General features: G+C 34.9%; 1 protein-coding gene across 1 annotated transcript in view; it reads left to right on the forward strand.

Annotated features, from left to right (window-relative positions):
* unc13c (unc-13 homolog C (C. elegans)) overlaps positions 1-18,202 on the forward strand; it is a 141,785-nt gene that overhangs the window by 107,443 nt on the left and 16,140 nt on the right. The window contains exons 25-30 of the mRNA XM_088640914.1: positions 4,491-4,579; positions 4,942-5,085; positions 6,122-6,245; positions 6,999-7,058; positions 12,204-12,284; positions 16,988-17,135. Of these exons, the coding sequence (XP_088497040.1) occupies positions 4,491-4,579; positions 4,942-5,085; positions 6,122-6,245; positions 6,999-7,058; positions 12,204-12,284; positions 16,988-17,135 (646 nt within the window). The remainder of the gene's footprint in view (positions 1-4,490; positions 4,580-4,941; positions 5,086-6,121; positions 6,246-6,998; positions 7,059-12,203; positions 12,285-16,987; positions 17,136-18,202) is intronic.

The following is an 18,202-nucleotide window of genomic DNA, read 5'->3' on the forward strand; positions in this document are numbered from 1 at the left end:
TACTTCATAAAATTGAAAGGAAAAAAGTGGTTTGGGTTGTCAGGTTTCATATTTATTGTATCTCCCTTTTCTCTTTACAACAGTGCATTTGGTGGTGTGTAAACGTGAGTGTCGGAAATGATTCGCATGGTAGTGTTGTGGCTCTCAGTAGATTTTAGTCTGTTATAATGGAATATATTCTCAGGGTCCATAAAACACCAAGAACAATTGCTCTAAGGTCCTGAGTCATGAAATCTCCCTTTTCTTATTTCACTGTTTATGATGTCTCAGGTGTGATGGTGGCACAATGATAGATGATCTATTAAAGCTTTGGAATCTGACCAGATTCTGCAATACTAAATTGTCAAGTATTCTTTTGAAAAAAAAGGTAAATGTTTTGTGATCTGTATTTTTTCAAGTTATAAAAGAGTTTTATCCAAGCTTTGGAAAGGCTGGATAATCTTCAAGACCGAGAAAAAAGATAGAGAAGAAAGGTCATAACATTTGCTTTTTTTGCTCTTAATTCCAAGCAGAACACCCTGCATTTGACTATATACTGTATTTGCATTTATCTTAATCTTATTTAATCCAAATTAGTTTGTGGTAACCCTTTTGAAAAAGATGGAACTTTTGTCATCGATAAAACAATTTCTCTTCTTCATTGAGCACTAGTTTTCTTCCAGACATCTGACTTCTTGACTCTTAAAAATATTGTCTGAGTGTGCCTTGGCTTCTCAGACACCCCTCAAAGGGTTTTCAATTTTTCCTTCACAAAGGCCAAATACAATACTGTATGTTGAAGCATTGACAGTAAGTCCCCACATTAAGACCAAATCTCAGTCTTCCTCAGTCTGAGACAAGACCTTTTCTTTTATAGAGTGGACCCTATGAGATTATCCAACTCATTATGCAGTATGCAGTAATGTCTACCTGGTCACTCAGCTCAGACATATTGGCATGATAGATTGAGACATCTTGGATGTTTCTTCTTTAACTGTGAGTACAGTGGAATAATATTTAGGAAAAAAAAACAATGTTCCATACTTAAGGAAATAAGATTTGTATGTTTTAGTATACAGTACATAATGAAAAAACAATTTAATTTTCTTTCCACGTTTGCGAAACAGAACCATGATCATTTTAAACAGGTTCAGTGGTATGAAAGTGAACAAGTGAGATTATGGCCAGCAGATCCTAGTGTACTGGAAAAAATGTGGATAGCACATCAAAATTGTGGACATCTCCTTTCCAATTCAAATAATTACATTTAGAACCTCAAATAATTTCAAGTATACCATTAGAAAATTCATGTATTGGATTTCTAAAGCAAATTGTGAAGATTTGCCAAGAGCCTGACTTATCTTGGATTGTGTTTATGCTGTAGCTGTCGAAGAAGTGCTCGCTGAATATTTCAGAATTAAGTGTGTGATATGCATGAGGTGATCCATCCTTCATGTTTATGTCCTGCATTATCCACAGACCAGCATGTCATGTACACAAGATTTCTTTTTAATTTGTGTGTCAAATATTACCCTCTGCTGTTGGGATTTCTTTATTTAACGTAATGAAACATATCTGTCACACTTACATGGGAGTGGGTGACATACAGATTGCTCCCAATATCTATTTTAGTGCACTGTAATGAGAACTTTAATGGTACAAAACTGCTTATTTCATTTCAAGCTTCACTCCTCCAGCAACAGCAATTGTGTAGACTATTTAAGATGGCATTTCTGATGCCATTTCTGATGGAACAAAATTTCACCCTGAGCTGGTGGTGTTTTTTCCAAGCATGTTCAGATTCCTTCAATGCTTTTCTGCTCCTTTTTGTTTTCTTTTTATGGGCGACAGAGAGTGTTCCTGGATGCATCTTTGAAATGAATTATAATTATAATTACTGTGTCAATTGTGTATGATAAAGTACCTGTTAAAATACAGTAAAAGCCTATTAACTTTGATGTGCATTAGTGTTAGGGTTAGAATTTGGATTAGTCTGCTACTTAATATCTTACAAATCTATTTGGCTTTGGCATTTACTGTACATTACAAGAGTAAAATATTTGGTGTTTCTGTGAACACTAATAAACAAGACACTGTTTCTGAGGTGGTAGACTACGAAAGGTACAGTATGTTCATATCCCCAGTACATGTGTGACTCCAATATGTAGAACTTTAATTGGTAAAGCTCAGCTTTGAAACGCTACATTTAATTAATGGCTTCTGATTCAAATGTGGAGTAGTGTTTAACTGCTATTAAACTTTGTTTCGCACCCCGGTGGCTCCTGGTTTTTGTGTCAGCGGAGCTGTTGTATAATTAACCTTATTAAACCTTTATTCAAACTCCAGTTTTTTTAAATTAGTTTCTGTTGCTGAATACTTAGAATGCTTATAGCATATTTGACAAGATCATTTAAACTGGTGTACTGTATATACAGTACTGTACATCAATTATTAATAGCCAAAATCTGTAAGAGAGCAATACTTTTAAACCGTATTGTGCTACATTAAGATACATTTATTGGAAATAATACATGTACTGTATTAGAAACCAAGAAGAAGACAGTGAAAAAGCAAACAGTTTTAAATAAAAGGTTAATTAAAACTGATTAACCAAGAGCTCCATTGGAATAAAAACCAGAAGGCATAAGTCTACTCTAAGACTAGAACTGTGAAGAACTGTTATAACACTTTTCTAAATGTTCTGGGTGAGGAAATAAGCTTTCATTCCTGAATCATTGGCTACAAAGTCCATGTGTAGATGGTAAAAGTAAATGTTGTTATTTGAGATTTTTTGTTAAATGGTGTTGTACACAGACTCAAACTGCTACACACTGTGGCTTGGTTCCCATTTCACTTCTGTTTTCTTAATATCATTTGTCTCCTACATATGGGGCTTTAGTACAGTATGTATTTGATTCTTATTTTACTATTTGACATGTTTATTTTTCTCCATTATGCTCTTAAATAGACCTTCTTTTGGTGGCTGTATAGCAGAATTTGTCTAAGAGTACTGTAATATTATTTTTGCTTATTTCAAATTCCACTCAGCAGCAGTAGATTTAAAAGCTCTTTTTAAATTCCCTGATGCTTTTCAAAGTGGTATGTCTTTTCTAAACTAGAATAACTTCTAAGAAGAATAAGCAAAGGTTACTGTAAGTGCCCTGTTACATAATGTTTCAAGCCCACATTCATGCAGACAGGAGAATGAGTGAAGACAGCACTTTCCATTCAAAGCAATATTGATTTGCAGGAAAAACAGAATGTCATAGGTTGGAGTGTAACCACAATTTACCCAGTCTCAAGAGAAGAAACCTTGTTAATCCATTAACATTATTTAAGAAAATATGAGTAAATGGCATCTTTAGTTAACCCTGCCACTCCTGAAATTATTGACATGCGCCTATCAGCAGGAACCGTACGTGCTCAGGAAGTGTCTCATTAAAAACAGATTTTCAACAAGGTCAAACACTGCATCTCATTGGTTAGCAAGTTATAAAAATAAGTGGTTAAGATTTTTTAGTTTGCTCGCTACTGTTGAAAACGTCTTTTGTGTTTAAATGCTTAGCTGAAAGAACTATGCATATGACATATGTTTGACTATTTTCAGTAGTACCAAGAACTGTTTGTTAACTCTATGGTCCCTTGAACTTTTGCATTAAAAGCCGATGAAATAATTGAAGTACAATTGTTCTAAACAAAATCAGGAACAAAATCAATAGGAAGGAAATGTAAGTTTTAATTCATTTTTTAAGTCTATCATTAATGTGAAATACTTTATGTGAGATCTGTGTTAGTTTGCTTGTCATACTGTATAACTCTTTTTTGCAGCATTTTGTTGTTCTAATGATCCATGAACAAATAAATGGTTCCTCAGTACAAATTAAAATATGAAGGCAGTCCTTCTTTGCACTTAGCAATGTGCAATTTATTCCAAGTCCTAAGGAACACCTTCAATAAAAACACAAACGAGTCTGACACACTTCATTTATTCCTCCTAATACACCTTCACTTCTGTATTTCCTTCTTTGTGCCCTGCAGGAATTTAGCAATGGATCTAATCAATGAGAGAGTAATGTACAGTAGTGAAGCCCTACCTGTCCTAACTGATAGAGAAGCCATCAACAAGTATACTGTATATAGGTTTATTCAACTTTGTGTATCTCTTCAAGTACAGTACTATTGCAGCAAGTTTGGAAAAGAAGATATACAGTAACATCACTACAGATACTGTTGTTTCTAAATTGTAGGGGCTGGATATTCCTAAATAACATTAAGCAAGAGTGACACAGTTCGACCAGAATTAAATAAAGCGTTGGCTGTTTTTATTTGTGCTGTGGAATGAAATGTACTATACAGAGTGTCTGACATAAAAGTTTTGCTTGAGGCCCATAAGTAACATGAATATCCAGAGCAGCATTACGCTTTTATTAGTTTTATAGTCAAGCATTGCAGAGCTTTAGAAAAAGTATGAGGTTTATTCTCTATGGCTTTAATATTTTTTTCTTTTGCAGCTGGATCCTGAAGCCAGTGATCTCCTGAAAGAATTACAGATAAAACTCAATGGCGTTTTGGATGAGTTAAGCTCAGTTTTTGGTGCAAGGTAAACGAAATTTTATTTAATCTGTGTGACATGACCATCTGTTCAAACAACATGTCAGTGTTTAGAAACAGTAAGTGGCTTAAGGTCTTGGCATTGAATTGATGTATTATCGAATCCAGTTTTTGTAGTTAGTACTCTCTGGAATGAATGAAAAAGTCCAGGGACAGATATATTTAATTACTTCTAAAACATTTACTTTTCAAACCAAAAAAACAGCTGTTGTTACCTTTCGAGGGAATTTCAAGAGCAGAGAAAAAACACAGAGGTATAGCTTTCTCCCTAAGAATGATGAAAATCAGCAAACATGCTTGCTAGAACTGGTATCTTTCCCAAAATGTGGTTGCTTTGCTTGTTTCCTCTAGTTTCCAGGCTGTTATTGAAGATTGTGTCAAACAGATGAACCAAGAACTGAGTCAGATGCGAGGAAATGGCCCTGGAAACAAAAGCAATGCAGCCATGGATGCAGAAACTGTGCTAAGGCCACTCATGGATCTGTTGGATAAAAAGTAAGGTTTTGCCAGAATGCACGACTTCAGTGCTTGAAGCCTAGGAGACAAACCTACAAAGACAGGACATGGAAATGATTTAACTGCAGTTCAGCACTTTTGTGATGCAATGTTTATAATATTGAGTACCAGTGTTTGGAAACAAGGAGCAAACAATTATTTTTTATCTATAGTAGACCTGTGAATTGCATAGCCGTGAGACAGCCAAGCAGTTCACCCAGTTAATACACTAATTTCAGTTCTTTGGATCACTTGGATGAGTACTGTATTTCTGGTGTCATTGTGGGCTGTCATAACTGCCCTCTTAATAAGGATTCCCCAAATGGCTGCCCACACCTGGAACTTACAGGGAACCTCCACAGTTGATAGGATTTGAGCTGTAGAGGGTTTCCTCAGTTTACTGTATTAAAACAATCCTGCTCACTGTGCACCTGAGAACATGCAGTGAAATATATTGGGTTTCACATTTTTTTAAATTATCATAGCTCTACATGTAAAAGGATTTTAGATTCCCTTAATTCCTAGCAGGGTATATCACCTAATGGTTCTGTATGCTAGAGAAAAAGCTTGCAACTTTTTGCACTTCTCTACATATGAATGATTCAGAGACCTTTATAAAAGCAGCATTCAGGGCAATGGGGTATTACTGAGAATCCTCTTTAATCATATGCAAATACTAAATCCTTTCAGGCCTAAAGATTTTTTCCTAAGCCCGTGAATATATAATTCACTAAGATTAAAGTGTAAAACTGTAGGTTTGTTTTCTTATTTATTTATGAACATTGAGGGACTTTGACATGGATAGACACATTTGTAGGAATTTACATTTTCAAACAACAATAGAGCCTTAGTTTATCCCTGTAAAAAATAAAAATGGCCATTAAGAGAAATAATTTATGAACTTCACAAAGATAAACCAGGATTTAGTAGCAGCACACAGCTCAATATTTAAAAGCATATCTTAAAAATGTAGAAACTGTTTTGATGTTTTAATAACATTGTTTTCTTTGTGGCAATTATTATTTGTGTATTGTAGCCTCACCTTGTTTGCAAAAATCTGTGAGAAGACAGTACTGAAAAGAGTTTTGAAGGAGTTGTGGAAAATAGTTTTGAACACAATAGAAAGACAGATTGTCTTGCCTCCATTAGCAGACCAAAGTGTAAGTACCAGTGACATAATTAATATACTGTGTGATCTTGTGTAATGACGACTCCCTCTTTCTCTCCCTCTGTAGCTGTTTGGAACATAAAGAAGCTTAAGCTGCACTGTATTGCATCTGCATATCTTCTATCAGGGAATCTGTCCATTAATCCTTTTGTGAACCCATCTTTTCATCCACTACATGTACATATATAATATTTATATACCAGTAGATTAAAACCGTAATACTCCCTCATCTGCGCTTGGACAGCTGCCCAAAATGGAAAACTTCACTGACCTTCCATTTGGACTGTGTTCAAATTCTTTTCTATTCAAACTGAGTAATGTGGCAGCTCTGCAAAGCCATTCCTCAGATATGTCACGCATGGCTGGACTTGCAGGTTTTGTTTTAGTTTAGTTATCAGTGTTGCTAAATAATATATTGTAATCATTCCCTGGTATAACCTTAAAGTAAATTAAAATACATATTCTCTTGCAAATGTCATGCAAATGTAGATTGTTATATATTCCACCCTCTTATAAACTTTTTTTACTGCATTGCAACCTGGTGTTATGCAGTGCATTTAGTATGACATGCATTTTAAACATTATAGTTAGTCATAATTTAATATTTAATAATATATACAATTATTCTGTTAATAGTTTATGATCTGAGGCACTCTTTAAAGTTAAGTTAAAGAGAGGGATAAAAAATTAGTTCATTCAAATTACAAAGTATTGTCTGTAATCCAGTTGTTTTTTCCTTATAAAGCAAGGAGCTCAGATGATTTTCAATGCTGCAAAAGATTTGGGACAGCTATCAAAACTCAAGGTATGGCTAACTCATTACTGACATCTATTCTTTTCAAACTTGTCCATTGCAACTGGATGAATCATGCTTCTTAGTAAAAACATTATCTATCCTTGGAATTTATAAATATGACCCTTTCAGTATTTAGCTCTCTTATCTAATGAGCCTATGAAATATAACAGTTCTGGGAACTGTCCCAGTAGACAATTAGAAAGCTTTTTCTTTTATATTTCTGTGCAAACAGAAGCTGCATCCTGCAGAGTACGGTTTTTAGTGGGTTTTATGAAATATGACCGATGATATGACAGCAGAACAACCATGAAAGAAAGAGCAAAGTGTTTCTAATAAAAATGAAAAAATTAGATGATGAAAGAGAAATGGATGACGGAATATATACAGTATATATGACTCAACTGTTTACCAAGAAAGAAAAATTATATTTTAAATAACATTATCATACTATACAGTAGATATAGATACTAGAAGAACGAGATAAAAAAGACCTCCAGGACCTGATGGTATTCCACATACCAATGGCATGTGGATGCAAACTGAGCATATGATACTGTAAATTTAACATTTTCAGGTTATGTTAACAATATAGACTCTGGTATGGAAAGTAAAATGGGAATATTAGAAAACTGCAGACAGAATGTTGCAGATATCAGAAATATGAAACAAATAACTAGAGTCATAGCACCTGTCCTCTCACATTACTCCTTTAAATAGTTTAGTTATTCGCCATATGGGAAATTAAAAAGGACATGGTGTACCACCCCATTTGTGTTTGAGACTATTAGGTGCTTTTATTAATAAAGTCTTGTGAAACATGTGAAATCAAAGGCTTTTTAAAACTCCCAAAACAGGCATAAAATGAATTGGAAACTAATGTTGTTGCTCAAGGATTTCTTTCTTTTTTTTCTAATTGGGAGTATTAATCTGTTGTTCTTAACTTACTTAACGTACATTCCTTTTAGTTTTATTGCTACAGTATTTCTTACACCATGTACTTTATTGAATCAACTCAGAATAATTGTTTTTTTTCCAACATATTTTCACTATAACGGGTATTTTGGTGAATTTGACATTTGAGATTTCAAAACCCTCCCCAGGACAGCTTGCAGATATTCTTCTGTTTGCTGTCTCAGTACAATTTGAGGCAATTCACACATACCCTGTACATTTACAATGTACGATATACTGTAACTAATAATACATCAATTTCACTTTCAGCACTTGGACATGTTACAAATATTATGATTCTGTATTCCTGTTTAAAGAATAAACATTAAAATCTTTTTCATTTCCTAAGTACTGTTTTAAAATAGGAGCACACTTTCCTGAATTTTAGTGTACTATCCCCAATTGTTTGTTTAAATCCAAGAACCAAGTAATATCAATAGTCAGGCACAGCAGCCAAGAGATTTATTTTTATCTATGAAATGAACTTTTTTTAACCTGAACCTGAACTTGAAATGAGCATTTTTAAATTATTGTATCCATTACCAATAAATCAAGAGGTTTCTAACTACTTGTGCAATGTACAGTACTTTAGGAACTGTAGTGCAAGTACAACCAAAATGTACTTTTGGTTAGCAAATAATGCTGTTACCAAATCAAAATGAAAGATTTGAATTTCTTGTTAGATTACCTAAATTGTGACCTAATTTGTTTTTATTTTAGACTTCACACATTTATTTTGTGTTTCCCTTGTTTAGTAATAGAGGAAGTGATCTTACAATTAATATAAATCTTTTACAAGTAAAGCCTTGAGTCAGGCTTGTTAAGGCTTTTGGCACATTTGTACTGAATCTCAGAGATGGGACATTTCGACCCTTTTGTCCAAGTCACGTCGGTCAAAAATAATGTCTGTTGCTTATGCAGTATCATTATGAGTCAGCACTTCTCTGCCTTTCATGAAATTCACTTAACTCTAGCTGAGCCCAGATCAATTCACAGTTAAGCAGGAGGTAACACTCTGCAGATTCCTTACAGCAATGTGTTAAACCGTAGTAGATTTTTATTATCTGGAGCCCTTGGAGAAGAGCACTCACTATGTCATTTTTTAATGCTTGATTGAGAATTTGATATTTGAAACCTTCACTACATCTCACTCACTGCTTTAACCAGCTTCAGTTCAGTTCAAGTCTTTGATGCAGCTAAAAGCTTTAATAATTAGATGAAATAAGAGATACAGAGATGGAATCAGTTTTCATGTCTTTATCACTCTATTGATTGGAGGTGAATATAGTTGCCTATATTAGTGCTGTTGTTGTGGATTAAAGTTTTACTGCTTTTCTTACAAAGCAAAACATTTATCCTTTTTTTATATGACTTTTGTAATTCTACTGTGAAAAAATATCTGAAAAATAATGAGTGTCAATTAGTCTGTTATTAGATGTATTTGTTATTCATTTTTATTTTGAATTTTTTTTAGTTTATTTTTTAATTTATTATACAGTACATTGCATAAGTAATGACTTGTTTAGTGAGAGTGTTTACTGGACACAGGACATGAGGCAGCTGAACCTGTTGAACGTCAGACCTGCTGAAAATCACCTGCTGATAAAAATGTCCCTCTCCAGAACACAGCTGCTTCCAGAAATTATCCTAAATGTTACACCCCTTTACCCCTAGACACTTGGGGCCGTAACAGGACAGAATTCCTCAGGACTGCATCTGCAACCTGATGCAACGGGTACTGTATGTTGCGGATGTACAGCTTGTACTGCTGCCTGTGGCAGCTGCCCTTGTTGAGCAGTCTGGTTGACGGAAAATATTGATCAGCTTAATTAATTGAATGAAAACATCTGTCATGTCCGTTCGGTAAAACATCATTACACTTGCTAAAAAAAGATTTGGTATTTTTCCTGATGACAACCTTGTGAATTTGTTGCAACTGTAAGTGATGTTAAGAACATAAGAAAGGTTACAAATGAGAGGGAGGGGGGGCGTTCAGACCGTTTAGCCCATCTGGCAGTTAACAGGTAACTGTAATTGATCCAAGGAACTCATCCAGCCTTTTCAAGAAAGAAGTAAAGGTATCAGCTGCAACAACTAAACAGCTTAGTAAATGTTCTATCACTTGATAATATATCATGTTTATTATTTCACTAAGGATTTAATAAGTCCCTAAGATGAAGTAATCTGATCTAACAGTTTTAGTTAGTGAACCATTATAAGGAGTCTGTAGTAGTGTAAGCATCACAACTTATTAGTGAGTGCAGTCATGGGTTGACTTTAACAGAGAGTAATAGGCAGTTTTAAACTTTCCTAATCTCAGTTCTGTTTTGTGTGCTGTACATTTAGCTGGAGTTAACAACTAATCGATATGCTTCAACAAAGCATTGAAACTGTTGTGTTGGAGCTGATCTTTCAAAATGACCTTTTGAGGAAAAGTTAATGAACAGGTACTTTGAGTCTTGCCCCCAATATTTGATTGGAAAAGTCCTGTGATTTCCATTGGATAGGAAAATATCTTAAAAGGGCTCGTGTCAGTCAGATGTTTTGGGCACAATGAGTAGGCATAATTAGTCAATTCATATTTGTGCATAGTGCAAGATAACCTGTACAGGTAAAGATACAATCTAAGAGCAATGTAATTAGTGATTCATTTTCAATGGGTGTTGGATTGGAAGAGAGTTGTTCTCCTTAAAGTTTAAGTTTAAGTTTCCCTTAAAACTTCTCCCAGAATACTGAATTGTAGTGTTGTTGACTTTATCTCTAGAATGCACAGGGGCCATGGAGTTTTGTTGAATCCTGGGCAATATGTGAACATTCTGGATGGAAATCTGTGTTCATCCTGTCAATAGACTCCATGAATACACCCATGCTCCTCTTAAATGGGCTGAAGTAAGATGTGAAGACGGGGTTAATTTTAAGTCCTTTCTGCATGAAGATTAGACTTCTAAGGCTGGAGTTTATGGCAGGAAAGGGGTTAACTGATAAGGATTCCAGATGCGAGCTAACAACCCCCTGTGGACATAATCTTAAACTGACCATTTGGCCAGGGTCTCTTAACTGGCCAAATACCATGACCCTCCTCTTTACCATAATAACGAATGACGTCCGAAGCAGCAAGGAAGGACTATATAAACCTAAAGTTTGTACCAGCACCTTGAACAATACTTCGGTTTTGTTGTTTCTTGTGGGAAACAAGACTTCGGCTTTATTGTTCCTTGCATGCAATAAACTCTTCTGTTTAACTTCATCTCGGGAACCAGAACCTTGTTCTTTCTGTTACAACAGGAAGATAGTTCTTTTTGATGTGATGTCATTTGAATTAATACATTTAAATCACATGGTCAGAGCTGAATAACCTTCCCCATGAGAAATCATAGAATTGGTAAAGGGATTTCATAAATAGCGGTCCCATACTGAAAGCCAGAAATCACCATCTGCAGTGGAATTAATAAATTCTGTACTTTGCACACATAATTAAACAATTTCTGATGCCATACAATTTTAATGCAGATATTTCATATCCGTAAATGCTGCTGTTCTTTCAGGTCTCTTAAGTGCTGTTGTTGTGGATGAAAGGTCTATTTGCTGGTGATTGATAGGCAGGTGTAGACTGTCAGCCCCAGTTTAGCTTTATTACCCTTAAGACTAACAGTCTTCTTACTTATCTGTGAAAGCATTTTAAATCTGTTTCCGAGGATCTGAATCTAGACTCTAATATCATCAACTGCTTCGTTTTTATTTAGTTTCCAGATTCTGAAAAAAAATACATTGAGTCGGTATACATTTTTCAGTACTTGCTTTGAATCTTAATAGGAATGCAAAATCTAAATGTACAGGAGGTGAACTTGCTATATTTGTCTCAAATATCATCCAGAAGCAGAAAACATTGTCTTAGTAATGAATATGAAAACCTGCATAATATGATTGTTAATAATCCTATTTTCTTAACATCTCCTGCTGGAGTATTTAAAGAAATGAAGACAGAACAGCATCTATTACTTAACTTAAAATTCTTTTTTTGTAAAACTGCTGCATAAACCAGAATAACATTAAACACTTCACAAAAAACACTTCAGAAATAATAGTTCATATGAAAATTGTTAAAAAACACATTAGAAAAAATTGATCCCGGCAAACTCCTAATAGGTCAAGAAAAAAACGGTTGTTTAGAAGAAAAAACAGAACCTTTTTTTGTTTTTCCAGGAGCACGTGATAAGGGAAGAGGCAAGAAGTCTGACTCCCCGACAGTGTGCAGTCATGGAGGTGGTGCTTCCTACTATCAAGGTATTTGCAGTTTTTATTCCCTAAGGCCTTAGTCCATGAATCAGCATTTTGGTAACAAGCTGGACAATTAAACTAATTTATCCTCAGATATTCTTGTTCTCTTGAACGTCTGAGAGTGCTTTTTTATCTTCACCTAATGGTAAATAATTAGATATCTTTTCTTCCCCTCATTACACATCTATTTTAAAAAACTTACTATTGCAACCTCACTTCACCTCCTAATTACTGGCCACCTGTATCTTATTAGAATTCAGTCGTTTCTGCAGTTTAATCACCGCCTCTTACATCCACCTGAATAGAGGGATTTTAAATTGGAAATTGTAGCTGGGAACTTCTCTTACATTTACACTGTTACCTCATACAGTACTTATACTTTTTAAATTAACATCTGTACCTTTTCGGTCTACGTAGTATCCTAACATTTTTGGTCAATCAGCATTTTTTAGTTTGCTCCAGGTATCTGGGGAATGGATGAGATTGCTAATTAGCAGGGGAGAATAGACATCTGCTTATTTAAGTCATACTGAGCTAACGACATTTAGAAACCTTCAAAAATGTGACCACCATGAACTGTATTGTGAAAATATAGCTCTACCTTGTAGAATCGCATTGATTAGTGTGTCTCCAGGGAGATTGACTCTATGTTTAGATCAGTCATGATGCAGAAATTCATTTAATCAGTATTCTGTGTGGAAGACCCAATTAATAAAGATAAGCAGAAAGCTTCCTTCTTAATTCTCAATGCTAGCTCTGGCCTAATGGCCAAGGAGCTAGGAAATGTCAAAGGAATCAGGACTTTAGACAGCTTACGCTAAGGCTTGGGTACACGATTAATCCATGACTTCAATCACTCCATTGTGCTCTTCACAGAAACCTGGAGAAATAGAACAAAAATATTGTCAGTACCAAACTGACTTTGAGTAACACATAGGACATGCTAACAGCTGTTTTTTTTCACACAGCCCAAAAAGACAGGGGAGGGGACAGTTAAATCTTAGGGGCAGAAACAAATTGCTCATGCAAGGTGCACCTCCATTTGTAAAAATCTATTACATTGTCTTTAAAGGTGAGAGTAAATGCAAAACAATTTAATCAGTCATCAAGTGGAAAATGCAATCAGAAATTAACCAAATCTGCGTATGCTGTAATGTGAATCATACTCTCTTAGGATCATAATCCCTTCACACATCAAAATTTCGTGGTATCAAGATGAGTGAGGCTGTTGAGATGAAAGTGAGGCTGTTCAAATTAGTATTGATCAGATAAAATCAGATAAGTATTAAATTACAGTATATGAAAGCAGAACATGTTAATTTTCGCATGGTTTCTGTGTCAAGTACATCGCTGTAACCAAACTCCAAAATGCATTCTGCCACTTTCTATCTCACAGTTCTTTGACATCTGATTTCAGTGGGACTTGAATACAGTGGAATGATTCTTACAGCAGTACTGACAACTGACGTGTTTTGTGTTTTTACCTGTTTATGTATTTCTGCAGATGCATTTAAATTAAATACTGTTTACAATAGTATGCAAGGATTGAACATCTTATACAAACTCAGGAAATACAATATATTATACAATATATAAAAACAATACAGTATTTTATGAACAGCAACAATTTACTCAAAGCATCCACTATTGTTTACTGGTATTATAGCATCTCTGACTGTTGGGAGTGAGAATAGATCAAACCTGTCAGTTAGCGGGGTTTAATTCACATCAATCACAATCTTCAAAACCTTGATCACAACAGCTCAAGAAAGACTGAATGTAGTGCATAATGTATAACATACAAAGCAACCAATATGATGTGTTGTAGAGGTTAATCCATTACATTAACAATCAGATCTAATTGGCTTGTTGTCAGGTACTCCTTGACATTAACATAATTTATTCCTCTCTGGTCATTCATAAACATAAAAGGGTACTTTCTGTACTGTGCAGTACAGTATTAATTGTCAAAATAAAAATTGGTTAGGATTTTCTAATTAAATGACTAAACTTTCAGTGATCACCATAGAATTATTCTTACACAAAGGAAGAGAAACACAGAGTAAAAAAAATAAAACAACATGAAATTACATTAATAATAATAATTATTGCTTACAATTATATAGTTTTTCTGGACACTGCACTCAAAGCGCTTTACAGGTAATGGGGACTCCCCTCCTCCACCTGAATGATGTGACTGCAGCCATAGTGCGCCAGAATGATCACCACACATCAGCTATCAGTGGGGAGGAGAGCAGAGTAATCACGCCAATTCATAGATGGGGATTATTAGGATATATATAAGGGCCAATGGGAAATTTGGCCAGGACGCCGGGGTTACACCCCTACTCTTTTCGAGAAACACTCACGGAGAGTCAGGACCTCGGTTTTAGGTCTCTTCCGAAGGACAGCGCCTGTTTACAGTACAGTGTCCCCGTCGCTATACTGGGGCATTAGGACCCACATAGACCGCAGGATGAGCGCTCCCTGCTGGCCCCACTAACACCTCTTCCATCACCAACCTAAGTTTTTCCCAGAAGGTCTCCCATCCAGGTACTGACCAGGCTCACACCTGCTTAGCTTCAGTGGGTTGCCAGTTGTGAGTCGCAGAGTGATATGGTTGCTGGCCGTTAAAAAGTTGCACAGCTGTATAGATAATTTTAATACCAGAATTAATATAGCTAGGTTTTTGTGATCATTTTTGTCTCTTTTTTGCCTGGCGTGCATCTTTATATTAAACACATAACATGAGGCAAATGAATTTTGAACAAGACTTGCCCTTGCTGTGTCTTTTTTTTGTTTGTCGGAACAATAATTTCAATAAAAAAATATTCTTTAAATTTTGTAAATTAGACTACTTGACATATTTTAGATATTGAGTGAATGTGTATCACAATAAAAAATGACCCAGTCCTGGTTTAAAAAATGTAATATACTAGTTACTGTCACTTTATGTTGAAAGTGAACTTTTCAAAAACGTTTTACAAATAATGACTCAGCAGATGGGCTTGTTTCACTCAGTAACATTACTGCAGTCCACACTGGCATGCTGAGAACAAATAATCATTAAAGCACACGTGTGAAAGTGCACATAGACCACAGAAGTAAGTCATTACTCTCAGATGAATGCATGAACTGGACTCATTTGCATTCTAAGCAATTGCTGGAGAAAAACAGCTACACTGCCCGTTCTGAAAAATAAATTCAAGGAATCATTTCTGAAGTCTATTCTACTGGAAATTCTATGAAATATGTAAACTGCATTTTAACTTATTATATAAAGGAGTCTCAGTGTTTACTCAAACTCTATATTACAAAGGCAATCTGCACCTTCAATTCAACCATTTTATTATTTGACTATTGTAAATAACAGGTTGAATACCAATATTTCTTACAGGCTAGAATTATTGTTAAACAAAGATGCAAGCTTACTATCTTTCTATTTTCAGAAACTTTATTGACTTTAGTGAGTTTTTCACCATGTTCAGGATTACATTTCTTTTAATAAGCAAAGTAAACCCAGAAATGTGATGTCAGTGTACGTAGCAACACACTGTGCCACATTTAGAACAAGAACTCAGTTCTGTGCACACAATGCTTTTCAAGCGTGAGGAAAACAATTAACATATCAAACAGAATTATTGTTTCTCTTACTTTCACTGAAAGACACATTTTCTGTAGTTAATTGTATTAACAGAATGTTGACAAATGCTAGAGATTTCTGTTTTTATCATCTCTTGTGTTTGGTGTAGAACCAATGACACACCTACAGCCCATCTACAGTACATACAAAATCAGTATAACATTGAATAATCTAGCTACTGTAGGTAAAGCTGGAAGGCAAACAAGTTAATCTATTCATTTGTGCCAGAAAAATTAAGTTTGTGATGAAATCCAGCAACAGAAGGCAATTTATTATCTTATTTCTCTTAAATGATTGGTTTTGTTTGCTTGATTTAATTTGCAGAGTTCAAGGGGGTTAAGCAGCTGTCTTTATTTTGACATCGGTTTGTACAGCATTATAATTTGATTGTGACAACCGTCTTCTTCCAGTGCTGGGAGAAAGCCTTCAGGGCAGGAATGAATCTGGAAACTGACAACTGAAATCGGATTCTTTTAGGAGAATCACACTTGACATCTGAAGCATTAAATATACCTCATTCATCTCAATAGGACAGGGAACCACCAAGTATATTCGTCTTGCCTCCTTCATATCATATCATTTACAGTATATAAGCGCTTTGAGAAGCCACCTTTAAAGGCGCTATATAAAATAAAGTTTATTATTATTATATCTAGTTTAAACAAACATTTAATTCCCCTGTCCAAAATGTTACTAATCACATTTTTATAATATAGCTCTTATTTTTTTATAAATGCAGGTGATATATTTTTGAGTCAGACATACAGTATACTGTACAGTAGACGCTCCTGGTTCAAAAATCCACGATATCGTCATATTAAAAAATTAAATGTAATTCCCATTATGTGTTTCATGTACCCCAAAGTAAATTACCACAAATTGTGTTTTGTGTTTGTGTTTATATAATATCAGGTAAAATATGAGATTCACAAAAAAAATATTTGCCTGTGTGAACTTTTATTTTGCATTGTTTTCATACATGCATGCCTTTTAATTATGGAAGTAAACATTTTTCTTTGTTAATATTAACAATAATATATTACATTTAGAAATTTCTCTCTCTTAGCAATATTTCCATGCTGGTGGAAATGGCCTGAAGAAGACATTTCTAGAGAAGAGCCCAGACTTGCAGTCTTTGAGATACGCTCTCAGCCTCTACACACAAACTACAGATGCCTTGATCAAGAAGTATATATGCACCCAGAACTCTCAAGGTAATGAGCCTTTGTTTACACGTTCCATTCTGTTTTAAGTTATTTGTGACTTTTAGTAATAAGCTATTTCTCCATTGATTGTATTAAGTTTTACTTCATTAACATTTTTGTCTTTGCCGGATGAGACAGCCTTTGCCCCCATTACACTTGTTCAGTTTTTGTTCAATCCAAATTTCTTGCAAGAAAATAGCAATGCATTGCAGAATAATATAACAGGTTGTGGAATAAAAAAAAAATTAAATGACAGACAACCAGGAACAACCATTCTTTAAATTTGAGGCAAGACATACATCACCCAGGGTTAATTTACCAGTGAAACCTTCCCTTTTAACTTCAAGATTAAACACACAATCCCAAGGATCAGGGGGCTTAATGGTGTGGATACTGCTGCCTCCTAATCTTCATCTTGTCAGTGAGTTATGAAAGGTGATGTTAAATATATGTTTATCAAGCTGCTATGTATTCTCAAAAGAAATGAATGTTTTTCAAATTGCGTGTCATTTTGAGGGAGACATGATATACAGTACCTAAACTACATTTGCTCTTTGTATCTGGTGTGCTGCCATTTTATTGACCTGCATCACAATGATCTGTGGCTTTCCCCAAAGTGCAGTTAGTCACTATATAAAAAAAAAACAGAAAACAAATCAGCTGTTGTTCATTTTCTTTACATTTCTGCAGTGGGAGTTACAGGAATTATTTGTGGCCTCTGATATTTCCCTTTCAGTCTCTGATTAATAATTTATCAAAAATAAGAAAACACAGCATCTATCAAGACCTAGTAAGCACCCCTTGCTTTCAATACTTTCTTAAAATGATGAATACTCTGTTTGCACTTCATCATGTGGAATGAACCATCAAAAAATCGGAAAGGATATCAAACACCAGTTCCTGTTGGTTGTGCATATTTATGGCCATGAAAGAAAGTATTCAGAATGATAGTCCCACAGAAAGTGTTCTATAGATGAAATACTGGACCACTAGTTTGCCAATCTAAAATCTTGTTTCTTGAGATATAAATTACTTTTTTTTTTCCTCTACTGTTTGAGTAGTTCTGTGGCTGTATG

This window comes from Lepisosteus platostomus, chromosome 7, assembly GCF_059453375.1.
Source record: "Lepisosteus platostomus isolate fLepPlt1 chromosome 7, fLepPlt1.hap1, whole genome shotgun sequence".
Taxonomy (NCBI): domain Eukaryota; kingdom Metazoa; phylum Chordata; class Actinopteri; order Semionotiformes; family Lepisosteidae; genus Lepisosteus; species Lepisosteus platostomus.